We start from the raw sequence: 19,947 nt of genomic DNA, 5'->3' as shown, positions 1-19,947 counted from the left end.
TCTAGACTACACAGGAAAAGCTGCGATCATAATTACATGAATGTTAGAGTGTTTTCATTTTTAACAGGCTTTAACCTCATTTCCAAAATTGCAAAATATGATACATTATGATTCAGATTAGGTTTATGTTATTTGTCTGAAGTGTAGCAGAGTAAGCGCATCTACATGTGGCTGGCATAGTTCTTTGACATAACATGTTAAACAAGACTTCACCATGCAGTCAATAAGTGACATGTAATATTTTGGGATATTTTCATATATTTTTTATGCGTACATTAATACACATGTCCACCCATCTTGGATGTAGAGATAGTTATTTTCCTCACCTCGATGGTGAGTCTGCCCTCATTGACAGCTGTAAGGAGGAGGGGAAGCATGGTCTCCAGTCCAGGGAAGCCAGGTGGGGCCTTCTCACTGTTCTTCTCTTCCAATGTATGAGGGGCTGGAGGCAGCAAGATACCATGACGATGTATGGAAGTCGATATATACATCCATATGTGTAAACAAATTGTTTCATGAGATTTTTTATCCTTTGGGGTGAGAGTTGGGGGGGGGGGGGGGAGGGGGGCTCCATTGATATGGTATGAAAGTTAAAAACACCTGGAAGAAAACATGTGTGATCTACATTATACTGGAACAGTTCAACATGGTCCTTCTTCTATCTTCATGGCAGACTTCTTCAATGTCAGACTTCAATGTCTCACATTTTCTGAATTAGTTTCATAAGTTCTACTTCAGAACTTGTGCTCACAGGTCTAAAACAAATAACATACCACAGAAATCTACATGTGGTCATAGATGAACAAAGAATGATGAAATGAAGCATACTTAAATGTCTTCTACAAGAATATTCTTGGTATCTCACCATGGTCTGTTGCAAAGCAGTCAATGATGTCCAAGTTATCCCACAGTGCCTGTTGATCATCAGCTGTCACCAGGCAAGGCCTGACCTGACCCCTGGCTTGACCAATGACCTCCAGGTCATCCTCGGTCAAGAAGAGGTGGTGAGGGGTCACTTCACAGGTCACCTGCATGCCAGACTCTTTAGCCATGCGAATCACTTCAATCTGGGTTTAAGGATGGAAGAGTGTCCAACGGTCATCAAACTCAAACATGAAAAACATGATTTGATGGCAGAGTAACACATCTAACATAACCTAAGAATATATCCTACACATCTTCAGATTTACACTTGAAATAAGACAACATGTACATATTCTTGTCAACTTCATCATTTTCTTTCTGCTACTGTTTGCAATAATAAAATATTTGCATGCTCTAATCCTGGACACAAACTGAATGAATGTCTCACAGAGGACCACATCCTCAGAGGGTTTTGGCAAACAGAGAATATTAGGTGTCATATGATGGCATGCTGACCTATCCACAACTTCATCCTTGGGACAACTGCATTTCAGACTGGACATCACCTACTAGCTATTACCCGGTAAAATTTCATGATATAGACGTATCAGTAGATTACAGTGAACTTAAGCAAGTATCAATATAAAATCAAACAATACTTGTTTCAGTATCAAATCATGGCACTACATATTATGACACTAATTACAAGGATAGGCTTACTAAGACTCTTGAATATGGTGAAAAAAAAGAAAGAAAGAAAACAGACTGCCTAGATCGAGGTGTTCACTACCACTGCATACCGTCAATGCTCCAACAATGAACCCAGTCATTTTTTCAGCTAAAAGACATGTATGTAATATATTTACTGCCTTACCTCTTCCCTCCTGGCCACATGTGCAATGTGGACAGGCCTCTGCAAGGAGTTAGCAATGAATAGAATAGCTGCAGTGGTCCTACCCTCAGCATGGCACACAATGGGTAGGTGACGAGGCCAACTCTGCAGGTGCTGTTGAAGCAAGAATACAAAAGTTCTCACGAGATTATTCCTTCGTTCAACTTACTCATTTCTAGTTTATTTCTCTGAATGTAATCATGTACAAAATGAAATGTTCACACTGAGCAAACATTGTACAGAATATAATTTCTTGAGGACTATTTTCTACATAATTGGCAGCACAGACTCATATTTGCCAAGAATATTCTAGCAAAACTTCGCAACAAGTTGCTACTTTGGGGAGGAATAGTCTAGAGTTTACTGAAAAGTTCTTGTGACATTTTCAGTGCACATAATTGGAGAAAAACTGGCTGAAGTTGGTCAAGACAGGTAAAATAGACTGTCAACAGGGTGTGTTAAACACGACTACGAAATGGGTTGATCTCACATTCCAAAGCTATCTACACATCAAACATATGGAATACAGCGAGTTGCTAAAAATAGAAGACAAACCTCGATCCATGTCGTCACATCATCCAGTCTGAGGGAGGTGAATGTCTCATTCAGGTACATCTTCATTCCCATGGCTGCATTGCCAATGAGTGGCAGCTCATTGAAGTTGTCTGGTCCTGCTCCAACATAGAGGGCATAGTCACATCGTGCTCCAAGCTTAGCAAGCTGTGTCAAATGAAAATGATTGAAAACTTTCTAAAACAATGCCAGACTTTCACCTAAAGTAACCTACAATTATCTATCACTGCACATTAACAACATTTATAGCAGGATTTTCCGATTGCAGATGAGTTTAGTCATAATTTCATCACACACTACTATTGCTGATGGGAATATGAGTTACCTTGCATGAATCTTGTGAATATGATAGATGGTAAGTGTGATTACTGTATTTAATAGAAACATTATCATGAATCTTGCACTCTCTCAATTTTCCTGGTGATGCTTCTGCTTAGTTCTATAATTACAGACTTTGCCATGCTAAAGTAAGCTTGTCATTAATGAACAGACTTGCACCCAGCAGCAAAATCTCACCTTCTTGATGAGCTGGAATGAGGACATGTCAGTGATTGAAGGTGAGGTGTTAGGCATGGCTCCAACCAGCGTGATGCCACCAGCCAAGGCAGCTGCTGTACCGGAGGCAAAGTCTTCCTTGTGGGTTGCACCAGGTTCCCTCAGGTGGACATGGACGTCGATGAGGCCTGGCAGGCGTACCATGCGATTAGAGGTCAGACAGTCAATGTGTGTCTTCAGTCGAGGGGCACCTCCAATACGACGCAGAGCCTTCACACAGGACACACAAAGAGTTCTTCATTTCAGCACAAAATTTTTGTAAGCAGATAAGTCAAGTTTGGAGCCCTAGGAATTTACTTGTACAGTGCACTCCCGTTATAACGAACACGGTTATAACGAAATTCTGGTTACAACGAAATAAAATTTAGGGCCACAACATTATCAACTCTATGTATTTTTATTGTTTATTCATTCGGTTATAACGAAATTTCGTTATAACGAAAGAAAACTGCCGGTCCCGAGGACTTCGTTATAACGGGAGTCCACTGTACTTCACAATAATAGTACATCATGTACACAAGGTTAAAAGTTAATCTGCTTTAGTTGTTAGAGCCCTGCAGCTACATGAGATGTTATTCACTATGAAATTTGTCTCATGAAGTATTCTGTAAAATATTTATTCTCTAAAAATACAATGCTATCGCTGAGAACATTTTGAATCTTGTTTCACAATATATGTGCCACTTCGAAAACTACTTCCCTGCTCTGGGTGTCATTGACACTGGTATCTAGGCCCTAAATTATAACAATGATAATATCAGGACTTAGCAAGTTCAAATACGAGTCACTCTCACTTTTTACCTGGGCAAGTTTGACTCACCTCGACAAACATCTTAGCCTTCTTGACGTCAGTGATGAGGGGAATCTCCTTGTCGATGGCCATACGTCGGGTACGGTAACCACGGGTGATGAAAGAGGATGCCCTGCGTGCCCCACTGTTCCTCATTGGAAGGTTAATGACCATGTCAAAGTGTTTTTCAGCCAGGTAATCCAGCATGCTGAGAGGCTCGCTGCCATTGGCACGTTTCTGCTCTCCATTTTCCTCCTCAAAGGGCCAGTCAACAGGTTGGATCTGGAGGAAGAATGTCAAGGCAATGGCTATCATTCTTGTCATCACGGCTCGAATGACAGCATTTGACTGTGCAGCTCCAAAACTGTGGAATAACTTACCATTCAAAATCAGGAAATCTTCAACTGTAGCAGTCTTTAAATCAAGGCTCAATTTTTTTTTTTTTTTTTTTTAAATTTAACTGTTCAGTATTTTCAAGTATTTCAGGAGCCATTGCAGCACAGAAGAACACATGTACATAGGTTCTGTGCTTTATAAATCAATATCATCATTTTAAGTCAGTCTATTTATAAAGGTAAATACTTTTGGTAACATGTCTTGTAAGTTTGTGACCGAATGCACAAAATATAACTAAATATGTTTTATCAAGGTTTTTAGGCCACGATCATAGGCCCTAACTGACAAAAATGTGTTATTTTCAATATCAGATGTGATTCCTGGGTTTACTAACTATTTATACTATTATATTACAATGTGATTATTCAAAAATAAAAACTTTGGGAGAATTTAACATTGTACAATGGCCACAACACACAAGGGTAAGTCTGATTAGAATCTTGTACAATAACTGTAAAGTTTTTCACTCTTATCATGTCTAGTTGCTAGTAAATTATTCTTACCTTAATTCCATGTTCATTGTAGAAGTCGGCTGTTCCCATGCTTGCATAGAGTTTGTAGTTCATGTTTGCAAGGGTACGCACAGCATTGAGGAGTTCCATCTTGCCCTGAGCATATTAAAATGAGTGGCATAGCAATGGTTGTCCCAGTCGAAATCAACAATCCTTGAGAAATCGTGATGAAGATAATGTTCCTTGCAGTATAGTTTCAGTTGCCATGTTTACAGTGCATCATAAGATTAAACAAGTTTTCATGCTGAGGTAGTGCTCTCTCCCTTCATTACATCTATTCTGCTTGATATATTGCCTTGTGACATCCTTCTATCCGACCAAATATGAGAACATCTCGATAAACATCTGGAGGTAATAGACCTCACCACAACCTGAATGAACAAAGACAGAGGACAGCAAACTCCATGTGATCCTACCCCTGTAAACTCAGTGTGAGAGAAATGAAGGATTCAGTCTATTTGTGACCGTGCATCACAAAACCAACAAAAAGTCGCACCCCTTGATTTCACGCGAGGACTGAAAAAGGTGAAATGGGTCAACCAAGTCAATCTTGAGTTTTTCTGAAAGAGCTATCCTTCTACATCATTCCTACTTTTGGGATCATAACATGAATGGGAAAGTATGTTTTCAGCAGTTTTTCTACAACCCATTTTGGGTGGAGAGTAGAATGATCAGGTATGTCTTAGAGGCCTTTCAACTCTTCAACTCTTTAACTCTTTTCAACTCTTGTAACTTCTGAAAGGATAATGATACTGCTTTGAAAGTTGGCATTCTTCATGGACAGAATGTGTTAATGGAGCATGCTCAATTTCAGCTTAATCTAATAATCTCTTTATTGTTGTTGCTCCAGCGGTTTACATCCTGTGTTTTGTCCCTTTCATCACACTGCTAGCACAGCTTGGTAAAGATTAAGCGTTTGAATAGACCCTGTACTTCAGAGCCTCTTTTCTCAGGTCACATTTTTCAAGAGTGTGTGCTTTCTTTCCAATATTTAGACAGGTTAGGGGAGTCCATTTAAATTGAGTTATACATCATTTTAAAGCTTAGAGTCTGGTCTTTCAGAATCTTAACTAAAAATCCATGTTTAGCGACTTTTTGTTGGTTTTGAGATGCAGGGCCACATTTGCCTGAAATTCAAAAGCCTGGTCTGTAAAGTTTATATTCTAAAGAAAAAAAAAAAAATCAGATTGAGCAGAAAGAAAGAAAGCCCAATGAATCAAAGAAATTTTTCAACTGGGTTGTCACATGGTCCTATGAGGCAGGCAAGATTGCACCTACTTTGTAGCTGCCAATGGAGAGGAGGATGTTGTTCTTGGGAATCCTAAAGCCAGTGCTGATCATTGCCTTGAGGTAGGCCTCATAGCGGTCCTCACCGAAGCACGCCACCTCACCTGTGCTGGCCATCTCTACTCCCAGGAGCATATCAGCACCTGCCAGACGGGAGAATGAGAACTGGGGAACCTGGAAAGAAGGTTAATAACAAGAGAAATGATAATAACACTGTATCTTTCATACTTCTGATATATACATAGATATTAGCTCACCTACAAACTCTATCTTTAAATCAACTAAACAACGTCTTCTCAATCGTGACATCCCAATTTACCATAACAAAAACCTTATAAGTGCCTTAAAATGTTTCACAATGTTGAATGAAAAAAAAAAATTAATATCAGGTATTTCACATAGTGTTGAATGAAAAAAATATCAATATCAGAGGCCAGTTTTGTGCTGAAATATTACTGATACTCTGTACACATTCAGAATATAAATAATGATACTGCCAATAGTTTTTATTAGGTAGGAAGGCCAGATTCTGAAATAATCATCCATGGTTACTTGTGTAAGCCATGATAGTGCATGATAGACAGCTGTTATTGTCTCAATGTCAGTGACAGCTCACCTTCACTCCAACTCTGCCATTGCCAGGCAACTTCCCAATAGTCTCAGTTGGCTCACCAATGATGACCTTAGTAGCCAGAGCTATGAAGTCAACTCCCAAGGTCTTGGAGACGAAGGGGAAGGAGCGGGAAACACGCAGGTTGCATTCTATCACCTTCAGTTGATTGTCCTGAAGCAAAAAGATGAATTCCACAATGACAAAACGGGTTAAAGACAACGAGACAAACTATTCCTTGGTTAAGCAATGGAGTAATATAAAAAAATCAAGCCAGTTCCATTCACCAAGAATGACTACAAAAAATTTTTATCATCCATAACATCATCTATTATTACCTGTCATTACCAATATAAAACATATCATAAACCAGCTGCAATAAGGAAAGCAAATTTACTTCTTCATAAATCTGTAAGTCATATCAAAAATAAAATAAATAAAATAAAATTAAATTAAATATCCTCATTGAAAAACTGCTCTCAATTCACTATTTATAATTCAACGATGGTGCTCTGTCAAGCATCGTTCCCATGCAAGATGTATATAGCAAAGATATTGCCTACTATGAAGAGTTCAATTCAGGAAGTGATATTCTGCTTCATGAAGCATTTACAACTTTGAGGGCCATGGGAGAGTAGTTTGCTTTAATAATGCTATGATTTAGCCAGTCACTTCCTGCTAGCTGTGGATAGAGAGCTACATTGGCCTCACCTTGGCAATGAGCTGAAGGTTGTATGGCCCATTAACCTCCAGACTGAGTCCTATAGCTGCTGTGATGGAGTAGATCTTATCCACAGTCTCCTGGTTCAAGTCCTGAGGGGGAGTCACCAGGGTTGCGTCTCCAGAATGCACACCAGCGTTCTCTACATGCTCAGAGATCGCTATGGCAACAATTAGGCCATCCTTGGCGACAGCATCAACATCTATTTCCTGCAAATTGATAAATATGACCATGTGATAACACACAGCCATTTGACAGCCACATGAATCAATATGAAGAGTGAATCTTAACAGAAGTACCCCTTATCAATCCCATACTTGATAGAGAGGCAAATATTGGCTGACATCACAGCCCAACTCTGATGAGAGTGGCCAAACAGTTGAGAAGCTGTGCCCTACCAAGACATGTTAACAGTCAAGCTACAGGAGACTATCTGTGCACAAGTACCCTCATACGACCCATGATCTACATAGAGAGAACTTAAAGTAGTGCAGATGACTGAGCTAAAAATTTGTTTTGGTATCATGCGTAAAGGTGTATAAACATTTGCAAATAACGTTCTGTAATTCCAAGGAGGTTGAAGAGATGGAGTTCCAACTGGCTGTAATTATTCAAACAGCTGAAATTTTTCTATTGATGCACAAAAGAATTCCACAGGTGCACTTGTGCTTTTGATGATCAGGGTTCCATGCCGCCGTCTTTTTGAGCAATCTGAAGATTCATTTTTAACTCTAACATTATATCGTCTATATTCTGCTTGTTTATTTGTCAAGTAGAATGAATGTTCTCTTAAAGATAAAGCATATGAAACAAAAGTAAATCCCGTCCAAGATTATGTGCAAAAATGCAAACCTGAGCTGCATGTCGTGAAAATATTTGAAACTGTGCTCTCACTACAAAGCCGATTTTATCATCCTCCCGTATAATTTTCGGGTATAGTTCTTTATTCATTTATATGTTAGATTAGTGTAAAGTAATGTAAAAACGAGTAATTTTGATTTTCATTTCATCAATTTTTGTACAATTTTTAATTCGCACATCCCCGTGCCTGTACTATTAATGTGCCGCTTGTTTTCTAAGAAGGGACGGCGAAAAGCAATTACCATCATAAAGACATATCTTCCTTTGAGAGTGACGAGTCATGATGCAATGCCACATGAATCAATTGTCTTCCTATCTGTGAGGCAGCTCCAGTTTAGCACATACTTCAAATATTTCTGAGTGGCGGCATGAAACATGGGATCAAAGGGAATGAGACTGTTGTTACTCCATTTCTCAAACCTCCTTGGTAATTCAACATGTACTGACTTTTCCAATCAGCTTCACAAAGGTTCCTATCACCATGATGATTATGAAACTTGTAAAAAATGTATAATATTTTCATTGTGAGAACAGGTGGGGGTGTCCCATGGTATATAAATGCAATGTAGGTAGATCTTTTACAATGAGTGGCATGAACATCATATTTGACAAGACATATTGGTGAAATATGACTGAAGTAGGAAACACACAAGACTCATGGGAGAAGACTAAAGTAAGGATAGCCCACAAACCTTTGCCTCCTGGATGAACTTGGAGATGACGACAGGGTGTTCCTTGCTAAGGGCCACGGCACTGCTCAGAAAGGCCTCAAGGTCACTGTGGGTGTGGGCCACATTCATGGCGGCTCCACTCAGGACGTAGGATGGTCGCACCAGGCATGGGTAGCTGACCCTCTCACAGAACTCTTTGGCTGCCTGAATGCCCCGAGTGAAGGATGAAGAAAATCAAATCATTTCGAGTTGAAAATATCTCAACAAGCACAGACATGGTGAACCGCAAGACAGTGATCTGAGAACTGCATCTGTTGAGAAATTATACGGTTGAGTATTCAAAACTCTAATGACAAGGACCTGACAAAAGGTATTCTGGAAAAGCATACATTCACAATGTCACACATAAAAATACAGACTACAAAGTATGTCAGCGGTCCAGGAGCCTTTAGAAAAGCATCTGGTAGGAATGCTCCCCTGAAGTGGAGAGTATGTAGTTTGCAGATTCAAAGCATTTCTTTTAACCATGATGAGTATGTATTCATTGTTACAGGAAGAAACAAATAGACCAGTTTTGACTTTAAAACTATTGAGGACAACTGGATGGACCGACAATAAAATGGCCACAATGCATAAACAATGGCATATCCTACGCCAACGCTGATGAATCAGTGTTGGGCCCACCAGAGTCATTTCTATACTTACAGATTCAGGCCATGTCTCGGCAACTACTGGGGCACACACTTTCAAGAATATCTAATGGATGCTTCATAAGACATTCAAAGTTAAAATAGCAAGCAAAGGATGGACTGACTTCCAAAATAGGTCTTGGGAATGAAGCATAAATAAATTCACATAGAGGTACAAAAACCTTCTTGTCTGCAGTGCAAGCCAATCTCACTCTGTGTGGATGTTTGACACCCACTAATCTCTCACCTTGATGTCAGTCAGCTCCTTCCACTGGGGCTGGTTGAGTCCAATCTGGTCCAGCATACGGGAGAACTTGAAGCGATTCTCAGCATTGTCAATGGACTCGGGGGATGTACCCAAGATGCGACACTGTGAACAGATGAGAGGAACATATCACTGTGATGCCCGTTACTTTCTTCTGTACATGTACTGCTGGGGCAATTTATCCCTTTGGAAACCTAGTGGGTATTCAAGGTCACATTTTGATCTGTCGGGAACATTTTGGTAAATAGAAAAATAACATATCTCAGGTTGCAGATGTGCTAAATTAGTCATAACATATGACATTATATTGCAACTAAATTGTCAGCTTCAGAAAACATATGCATGCTACATTTCCATGCAGGCATCCTAAAATAATTAAAGAAATTCATAATTATGCAAAAGGAATTTTTCATAGCTGCACAAGTGCATCCCTAGTATAACATCTGACACCAGGGGGAATGTCTTGGCTGATTGTAAAAAAGTTCATCACATCACTGTACATGCACACAACCATGTGATCTAAATGTCGGGCTAGAAGAGATTCATGACGCAAATCTCTCGTTTGAAGAGGCTACACCCCAGTAAATAATGCCAGTGCATATCTTGGCAATCAATGACTTAAAGTCAAAGATATAAAACACCTGTTTCTTGACCCTGGCCTAATCTAAGCATCAGTCATCGCCACAGCGCCACAGGAGGGGGGGGGGGGGGCACCGCGAGAGGAGGAGATTGTTTTGGTTTTGGCATGGGCCATGTAGCTCCATGGTGCGTGTGTGTGTGTACGTGTGTGTGTGTGTGTGTGAGTGTAGACATTCAGCGTATGCAGACAGAGCATGCCTGTACTGTAGTGACCGGAACTATTGTCATTCCATTTTGCTCTCACCTTCTCCCTCCCCCATCTCTCCCCCCTCTCCCTCCCTCTCTCCCCTCGCTCTCCCCCTCTCTCTCTCTCTCTCTCTCTCCCTCTCTCTCTCTTTCTCAATGATCCAGTCAGCAGGCTGATTGTAACCAGGGAGGTAGTCTCACCTCCCCGTTGTAACTCACTGCCAAATAGCACATTGTCAGCACCGGCAAACTGGCAATGCTCTCCTTCTTATTCCTGTATTTTCGTTATTTACGGGTCGATTTTTTTCGTTCGAAATGTAAAATGGATGACCATAGAATTTCTCAATAGAATATAAAATTGAAAACTTTAGAAAGGATAGAGAAAATTGAGTTCACTTTGAATGGTCTGCCACAGGCAGATATCCTTATCATGCTCTTACGTAATACGACAGCTGCTTTCTCAATGATCCAGTCAGCAGGCTGATTGTAACCAGGGAGGTAGTCTCACCTCCCTGTTGTAACTCACTGCCAAATAGCACATTGTCAGCACCGGCAAACTGGCAATGCTCTCCTTCTTATTCCTGTATTTTCGTTATTTACGGGTCAATTTTTTTCGTTCGAAATGTAAAATGGATGACCATAGAATTTCTCAATAGAATATAAAATTGAAAACTTTAGAAAGGATAGAGAAAATTGAGTTCACTTTGAATGGTCTGCCACAGGCAGATATCCTTATCATGCTCTTACGTAATACGACAGCTGCTGGAGTCATCAAACCCTGGCTTGGCCTCCAGGTTTGTCACGCCTGAGCAGAAAGTTTATTTGCAATGGACAAGTACTTCGACTCCCAACTCCCAAACGACAAATATACGCACCCCACTTTGGGTAACTGGGGTTGGGGACTCGCCTCAAACGAGAGATTGACGGCATGGATATCATGAGGGGGTCTCCCTTGCATCCCTCCACTTACCTGCTGCCTGTGCAGTGCCATGGCAATGTTGTTGGGTAGCTGACCTCCCATGGAGAGTACGATGCCACTAGGCTGCTCCTGCTCATAGATGTCCATCACAGTCTCAAATGAGATCTCATCAAAGTAGAGACGGTCACACATGTCGTAGTCTGTGCTCACAGTCTCTGGGTTGTAGTTCACCATGATAGTTTTACGTCCATTCTACAGGAATTGTTTCAAGAGATGATATTTCTCTGTTAGTAATACTGCAAGCCCTCAATGTGGGAAGGGGAATTGATAACCCCATTCAATGCATTTCACTAGAAAAAAATCCAAAGTAATATTACATGCCCATCTGAGAGTGAAGATATTGTGCCTATACTGAGAATTACTGGCAAATTGCTGTACAGAAAAAAAGAAATATCTAATGAGGTCTAACATTGCAAGGAAATGTATCATAACTAGTGAAAATGTTACGTTGAGACAAGACAAAGTGAGAGATCAAGAGAAGACAACTTGAAACATGAAACATCATAGCTTTCATTTATTTTTTTTTCAAATGCATCTTGTTTCTACCGATGTGTGAAGATATAAGGGAAAGGTAAGACTGACCTTCCGAAGCTCATTGATGCACCTGACAGCACACCAATCAAACTCCACACTGCTACCAATACGGTAGACACCTGACCCAATCACCATGACATGATCCCCAGGGAAGTCCAGGTCATGGCTCTTGCCATTGTAGGTGAGGTAGAGGTAGTTTGTGCTGGCAGGCCACTCAGCTGCCACAGTGTCAATCTGTTTGATGAACGGGTGAAGGCCGTAATTCTGCCGCAGAGTGCGCACTGCCAGTTCAGTGCTGCAAAAATAGAGGAAGTGTAACAAATGACAAGTAGCTTCTTTTTCATGATGTAATGTAGTCATCTAGTTATTTGTGAGGATCATCCTAAGACCACTTACCATAGTAAGCATCACTTCAAAACTTTGTCAGCAACAAAGAATGCAAACCTTAACCAGTGAGGACTAGCATGGTATGCACTGTAACTGATCAAAGCTTTGCTCACAGGTAATCATCACAACTCCTAACAATTGCACATGCTGATGGCATGAAACTCCTGTAATATTTTGAAATTGCCAACCCTTTCTAATTGTTAGAAGTACCATTTGAAGGATCATAATATCTAAGTAGGCAAAAAAAGAAAAAAAAAAGGAGAAGAAATGACACAGAATTCTCAGAAAGGTGATGTTACTGTAAGAGTGCAAAACAATATCACTCCATTTGATTGCACATCATGTATCTGAAACACTGATGAATGGATAACATTGCACATAGGCAGACACTCGACAGTCTAGCGGATATGACACTTGTCTAACAATCAAAAGATTGTAGTTTGTATTCAAGCCGAGTATGTATGCCCATGATTTTTATCATGGCTATCACTTGAAACACTGAATAATTGGTGCTTGTTTACTTGGGTGAAGGGCAATTTGTTGAAACTGTAGCCTCACATTTGCAATCATTCCTTACCTGACGATGCACTTGGCAATCTGTCTATCACAGAAGCCCAGCTTCTTGGCCCAGAGGAGAAGGTTCCTGTCTGGTTCACCCTTGGCTGTCTCCAGGGCTGTGGAGCAAGAGATGATGTTGGCAAACTTGTGCAAGAACCATGGGTCAATCCTGGTCAGGTCGTACAGCTTGTCAATAGAGTAGCCAGCCTTGAGTGCTGCAGCCACAACATAGATTCGCTCATCTGTAGGGATCTTGAGGACCTGTCAGCAAGGAATCACATACAGACAAAGTCTCTCAACAATCTTTACTCAACTTCTCGTCATCCTCATAAAATAACTGCCAAAGTCATAATTTTACCAAAATGAGATTTTTGCCTAAGTCCAATCTGCTGAATGAGATACAGCTAGTGGTATAGTTGCCTCACTCATATTATATCCCCAAGTGGTGCAATATTTTATTGCCACTTTTAAAAGTAGTGCCTATGATCACATAGTCGCAGGATCCTGATATTACATGCAATCTCTATGAACTCAATACCATTCACGTCAAACAGTACCTTGCTGCTGGCCACCCAAAGTCACCTATACATCCTATAGTCACTTGTGTATTTAACAATGAAATGGAGCAATATGAAATGCCTTTAATGTCCAAACACAATCTAATATAATTTGACTACAGAGATGGGAATAAGCCCATAGAAGGAGAGAATTATTTGCTTGGGGCTTGTCAAAGGTGTTGAAAGCGATGCTGACAAATTTGGGTAAATGGTTTAACCCACTAAAGACGGACTGATATTGCTACAACACGCATTTCCCATAGACACTTGCCCAAGTATACTCGGGACTCGTCCTCAATGGGTTAATACTGAAGATGTCATTTGAAAAGATACATGCACTTGCATTAAGTTGTACAACACATGTTGACCTGTAGTATACCTGAATAAAACATTTCATAATATACTACAATGTGGTCTGAGCCATATTATCCCTTCTTAGCTTTATTAGGCACACAGGAAATACACTTTACAAATTCTGCAATTATAATCTTATATAGAACATATGTTGATTACAATGAATCAATTTGGACATTGCACAGATTGTAGGCATAGTCATTTAAAATATCATGATACTCTTCAGGATGTGACATTGAATTTTTATCTACATGTTTGAAACTTTTGTAATTATCTACAAAGGTACCACTCTACATACATTTGTCCAGACACACTAACATTTCAAATGCTCATGATGAAATCACCTAATCAATGGGGCATTCCAGAAAATTTATAAAATTTCACATCTTCTTGTAAATAAATCGATAAGCACCATGTATAGATTTGTTAAATTCACTGCAGTCCTTGAGCAGATAAACCAATAATCTGAAAAATCCAAACCACAATACTGAGCAAAGATTATGACATACATGTAGGAGGCTTATACATCCCAATACTGTAGCACCGTAATTCCATTATGTCACTTGCTTAAAAGCCATTGTAACAAGAGATTAAAATTAAGAAAATCATAAGGAAAAGGTGTCATAGCACAGGGCAATGTCTCCTGAACAGATTATCAATATGACTTATTACAAGATATTCATGCCAAACTGATTGTTTCACATCACTGATTTTCACCCTGAAACAGCTGTGTTTTGCCAGCTGAAAAACAATACAAGTACTGGAGACTTTATGAATGCAGCAGCAACTTCTTTTTTTTTTTTTTTTTTTTTTTGCCCCTCGTTTTCCACAACTGCACAAGTTGAAGCTGTTTCCCTGTTGTCATTTGTTTGAATCTTGATGAACCATGCTGATACGAAAGAAGGAGAGATCACTTTTCAGTCTTGTGATTTTTATCATTTCAGAAAATGTACCATTTTCTCAAACCTGATTTTCAGAAAAGCATCATCAAAGATCAACAATCAATCAATCAAATCAGCAGTTTTTCAGTCTTACCAGATGTATGAATCTCTGAATTCACAAAAAAATGACAACAATGTAAGCTGAGGTTAAAAAAACAGAATTTGCTGAGACACCATATTTTTTAGTTATTTATTTTTCAATGCATGAAATTTTTGTAAGTATTCTGAAGTCTGATGAGATTTCACAAGCTTGACTGAGGTTTCCCAGGGCTTTTGTGGATTGTTTTATCATAACTAATCTACAAATATGATAATTCTTTATAGAAGCTTTCTGGACCACTATTCTCAGCAGGATGTGAAGAATCTACAGCTGGTTTATGTATGCATCATTCAACATCTTGTTTCGATGAGATTACTAGGTCTTTCTGTGACAAGACCTTTCAAGCACAGTTTGAAAGTCTTTCAAAAGTATTCATGCCATGCTGAATGAACTACTCCGACCCTTCCCCAATGCCATGGCATTACTTACCTCATCTGACACTTTCTTCTTGTCATGGTCAAAGCCACACACATTCTCGTCCACCATGCGAAGGGCTTTCTGGAAGGCTTCCTCAAACTTCCTCCCCACTGCCATGACCTCCCCCACACTCTTCATGGAGCTGCCAATCTAATGGGAAACACAACCACTTGCTACACACCAATAGTTTTCAGCACTCACTACTCTTTTAACAGGCAGGTGAATCATTTATTTTCATTTTTGGTGGCTCTGGGATTTTCCTGCCCTATTCTGCTCTTATTTTGACGATGCTCTTTGAATTAACAACCTACCATGGTTTCCCATTGCATCTAATGATCATGCAAAAAGGAAAAAAAAAATGGGAAGAAGTGCAATCAATGTAGAGTGAGATGGGTAGATCACTGAAGGTAAAGGAACACCTTGCATGGACTGATCCCTTCTACTGATTACACGTTCATGGTCTCATGATGTACCAGAAAATCAGTCAATCATTGAAACAGCAACAAATTAAGTGATGCAGTTGTGAGATCACGGCACATTATGAATACAGTAATGGAAAGCACATCTCTTGGGAAGCATCTTCATTCAATTACTTTGAAATTATCGACATATATGTTTAGTTCACAAATTCATGGGCTCAGTAAACACATGGGTATAAGTGATTAGATTATGTAGACCACATTTTAACTTGAGAAGTACACGTACCATGCATTTTGTTTTGCAATGACGTTTCTGTATATGCAAACACAGTGACATCAGGCAATCAGTGACAAATGCATTACATCATGCTGTAAATTTAAAGAAAGTTCAAGCACAACCAACAAAAGTAATGATACTTTTGAAGCATCCATTGTGAATGGTGAGATGGATGTATGGACAGTTTGCTGGAGAAATAAACCCACCATCTGCAAGTCTCCTTCTTCCCCCTGTGGTATAAACAGCAACACATCCAATATGATTCAACTCTGTGGTGCAATCTACAATTTAAAAAACTGAAGACCACCACTGATCTTTGAAAGCATATAGGTTCTACAGAAAATTGGGCAATTATCAACTGTACTTGGCAAAGGGAAAGAAAACTTCCATACTGGTGTTCTGTGTTGTCTACACAAGTTCTGAAAAGAGGCCAAAAAACAACCTTACAGCACGATAACAACATTAATCTTTTGGTAAGTGTAAATAAAAGACCAAAAGAAAACAACAAGCAATTCACACAAAATTGTAATAATGAGTGGCTAAATTTAGTAAAAACATGATCCTTTGACTCACTTTCTTGCTGACTTTGTTGAACTTTTTCAAGTCCCAGCGTGGGATCTTCACCACACAGTAATCCAGACTGGGCTCAAAGCAGGCGGTCGTGGAGTTGGTGACCGAGTTGCGGAGTCTTGGTAGGGGGATGCCCAGGGCAAGCTTGGCTGCAATGTAAGCCAAGGGGTAACCTGTTGCCTTGCTAGCCAAGGCTGAGCTCCTGGACAGTCTGGCATTCACCTCAATGATGAAGAACTGCAAGATGGCAGGAAAGAAGGACATACGTTCTAATGAGTACCACATCACTTTGTTGCTTACCTTATGATCTTAATTTTTGTTCACTCTTTTTTCCACAGACATGTCACTACAACAAACTAAAATGAGAGTAAAAGGAAGAATCACTGTTAAACTCTCAAAGGAAAATCTGTGAAGGGGTTTACAGACTGACTCAGATTCAATGCGAGGAGTGCATCACCCATTTTATTGGGTTTTCTACGTGAAAGGGATTTAGTTGAGACGAAACATGCTGACAGGACAGAAGGAAAGATCACTTTTCAGTCTTATGATTTCCATCATTTGGGAAAATATACCATTTTCTCAAACCTGATTTTCAGAAAAGCATCATCAAAGATGTCAATCAATCGATTAAATCAGCAAGCTCCTTGGTATTGCATAATTTATCATTCTCTACATCTATTAATATAAGTAAAATACACTGAGTGAAGTGGCATGTGCTCTCTAAACAACTTGCTCTCATTTGTAGTATATGCAAATCTTATGCATATTCCATTATCACAGAAAATTCATGGGCACCTTACTTCTTGTCAAACGTTTACCAGAGACACGGCTAGTACAGTGGGAAAAGACAAATAACCAATCAAACAATATCACTACTGAAAGCCTTTTCCATGGCACATTTTATCACAAAGGCAATTGAAAATTGTCTAAACTGTATAACTGTGTGTATATTATGTTGAATTAGTTATTCTCATTCCAGTGAATGAAAACTATATACCTCCAAAATTAAGAAACCGTACAGTAGACTCAATTAGTCATTATCTGGGGCATAGAATTAGACTTGCGAAGTTTAGCATATTACAAGATGTAGATTTCTTTCAAGATGCCTTAGTACTGAAAGTAAATATGGCTTGAAATGGTAAGGCAGTTGTATCACAGAAACATCCATCCACATTTTTTGTGACAAACTGAGAATGCAATGAATGGTAAAATGCCACACAAAGGCAGCTGCTTCCTCACCTCATGTGACTCAGGATTCAGGGCATACTGGATGTTGCACTCTCCTACAACCCCAAGATGGCGGATAACCTTGATGGCAGTCATGCGAAGCAGGTTGTACTCATAGTTGGTCAGTGTCTGACTTGGGGCCACTACAATGGACTCTCCAGTATGGATGCCCAGTGGGTCAATGTTCTCCATGTTGCACACCTAGATTGACACATGACATCCATGGAAAACAAGGCAAGTGCCAAATTGTGTCTCGCCCATTCGTGTACAAGGAATTAATATTTTTTATAACTCCCAGAAGATAATTGACCTGCTTATGACCTTTGACCTTGTGGTGACCTTCAACATCCCAAGGGACATTTACCATCCAAGTTTGGTCACAAACGGACAAAGGGATCAAAAGTAATGAGCCATAATCGAAACGCGCCATAAAAACTTAACATTGGGCCCTAAAAATTTGTTGACCCCTTTCTGTGACCTTTGACCTTGTGATGACCTTTAAATCCCCAAGGGACATCTACCGTCCAAGTTTGGTCACAAACGGACATAGGGATCAAAAGTTATGAACCACAATCAAAACGCCCCTAAAAGCATAACATTGGGCCCAAAAAATTTGTTGACTCCTTTCTGTGACCTTTGACCTTGTGATGACCTTTAACTCCCCAAGGGACATCTACCGTCCAAGTTTGGTCACAAACGGACATGGGGATCAAAAGTTATGAGCCACAATCAAAACGCCCCTAAAAACATAACATTGGGCCCTAAAAGTTTGTTGACCCCTGTCTGTGACCTTTGACCTTGTGACGACCTTCACCTCCCCAAGGGACATCTTCCATTCAAGTTTGGTCACAAACGGACAAAGGGATCAAAAGTTATGAGCCATAAACGAAATGCGCCCTAAAAACTTAACATTGGGCCCCAAAAGTTCGTTGACCCCTGTCTGTAACCTTTGACCTTGTGGTTACCTTCAACTTCCCAAGAGACATCTACCATCACCCAAGTTTGATTGCCATTGTAGCAACATGTGCTGAGTTACATGTGATAAGAGAGTCTTGCAAGTAAACTTTAACGTATGACCTCAAATGACCTTTGTCCTTATCATGTGACCTCTTACGGCACCATAACATGAAGGTACCCCCAGTGCATCCATCACCCAAGTTTGATTGCCATTGTAGCAATATGTGTCGAGTTACGTGTGATAAGAGAGTCTTGCAAGTAAACTTTAATGTATGACCTCAAATGACCTTTGACCTTATCCTGTGACCTCCAACGGCACCACAACATGAAGGTACCCCAAGTGCATCTATGACCCAAATTAGGTTGTAATCCAAGCAACTTATGTGAAGTTATTTGTCAAAAGAGAGTCTTGCAGGTAAACTTTAACATAGAAAAGAGAGTCTTGCACATACTCTTTAATATATGACCTCAAATGACCTTTGACATCATCACATGACCTCCGACAACACCATTACTTGAAGATACCCCTAGTGCTTCTATTACCCAAGTGTGGCTACCATTGCTGTAACAGTTGCCAAGTTATGCATCATAAGAGAGTCTTGCAGGTAAACTTTAACATTTGTGACGGACGACGGACGACGGACGGACGACGGACGGACGGACGCCATTTGGATCCCTTGGTCTCGCCTTCACCTCCGGTGGGCGAGACAAAAAAAAATGAACTGACATCAACTCATTATATTCAACAAATCGCTGAGAGGGTGCATGTATGAAGTCCTTCTGATTACAGCTGATACTTCCTGCAAATTCTGTCGAAGGCTTGCAGTTTCCACATCTCCCCTGAAAATTCACTACCATAGTTACCAATTTACTTCTTCTCTATTCCTACAAGATTCCATACAGGGAGCCTTTGTGTCATTCATGTGAAGAACCAGAGGCGAGATGTTGTCTATTCAAGATTCAAGTGGATATAAAGGGCAATGAAATGAAAACTAGAAATGTCGCTATGGCGACTGATGCCTCCTCCATAATGCATGATTCTCCCAATAGGCGTATAGTACAATGTCTTCACAATGTGTGATCCATGACAGTTTCACATAACTGGCAAAATATTGAAATGACAGGTTTGTCAGAAATGTCTTGAACTGGGTTTGCTTTA

At 40.0% G+C, this 19,947-nt stretch overlaps 1 protein-coding gene across 1 annotated transcript in view; it reads right to left on the bottom strand.

Moving 5' to 3' along the window:
• The window catches only part of LOC140234038 (multifunctional protein CAD-like), a 56,003-nt gene that overhangs the window by 19,783 nt on the left and 16,273 nt on the right, over positions 1 to 19,947 (bottom strand). Inside the window, exons 12-29 of the mRNA XM_072314120.1 lie at positions 17,844 to 18,032; positions 16,608 to 16,841; positions 15,351 to 15,488; positions 12,989 to 13,230; positions 12,073 to 12,319; positions 11,482 to 11,682; positions 9,669 to 9,791; positions 8,754 to 8,936; positions 7,191 to 7,409; positions 6,486 to 6,653; positions 5,861 to 6,043; positions 4,574 to 4,678; positions 3,705 to 3,956; positions 2,846 to 3,094; positions 2,312 to 2,476; positions 1,739 to 1,870; positions 866 to 1,067; positions 327 to 442 (exon numbers count right to left, since the gene is read on the bottom strand). Coding sequence (XP_072170221.1) covers positions 327 to 442; positions 866 to 1,067; positions 1,739 to 1,870; positions 2,312 to 2,476; positions 2,846 to 3,094; positions 3,705 to 3,956; positions 4,574 to 4,678; positions 5,861 to 6,043; positions 6,486 to 6,653; positions 7,191 to 7,409; positions 8,754 to 8,936; positions 9,669 to 9,791; positions 11,482 to 11,682; positions 12,073 to 12,319; positions 12,989 to 13,230; positions 15,351 to 15,488; positions 16,608 to 16,841; positions 17,844 to 18,032 — 3,348 coding nt within the window. The remainder of the gene's footprint in view (positions 1 to 326; positions 443 to 865; positions 1,068 to 1,738; positions 1,871 to 2,311; positions 2,477 to 2,845; positions 3,095 to 3,704; positions 3,957 to 4,573; positions 4,679 to 5,860; positions 6,044 to 6,485; positions 6,654 to 7,190; positions 7,410 to 8,753; positions 8,937 to 9,668; positions 9,792 to 11,481; positions 11,683 to 12,072; positions 12,320 to 12,988; positions 13,231 to 15,350; positions 15,489 to 16,607; positions 16,842 to 17,843; positions 18,033 to 19,947) is intronic.

Source organism: Diadema setosum, chromosome 10 (genome assembly GCF_964275005.1).
Source record: "Diadema setosum chromosome 10, eeDiaSeto1, whole genome shotgun sequence".
In the NCBI taxonomy this organism is placed as follows: Eukaryota; Metazoa; Echinodermata; class Echinoidea; order Diadematoida; family Diadematidae; genus Diadema; species Diadema setosum.
Note: the sequence above shows the minus strand (reverse complement) of the source record. Positions and strands in the feature narration are given on the sequence as shown.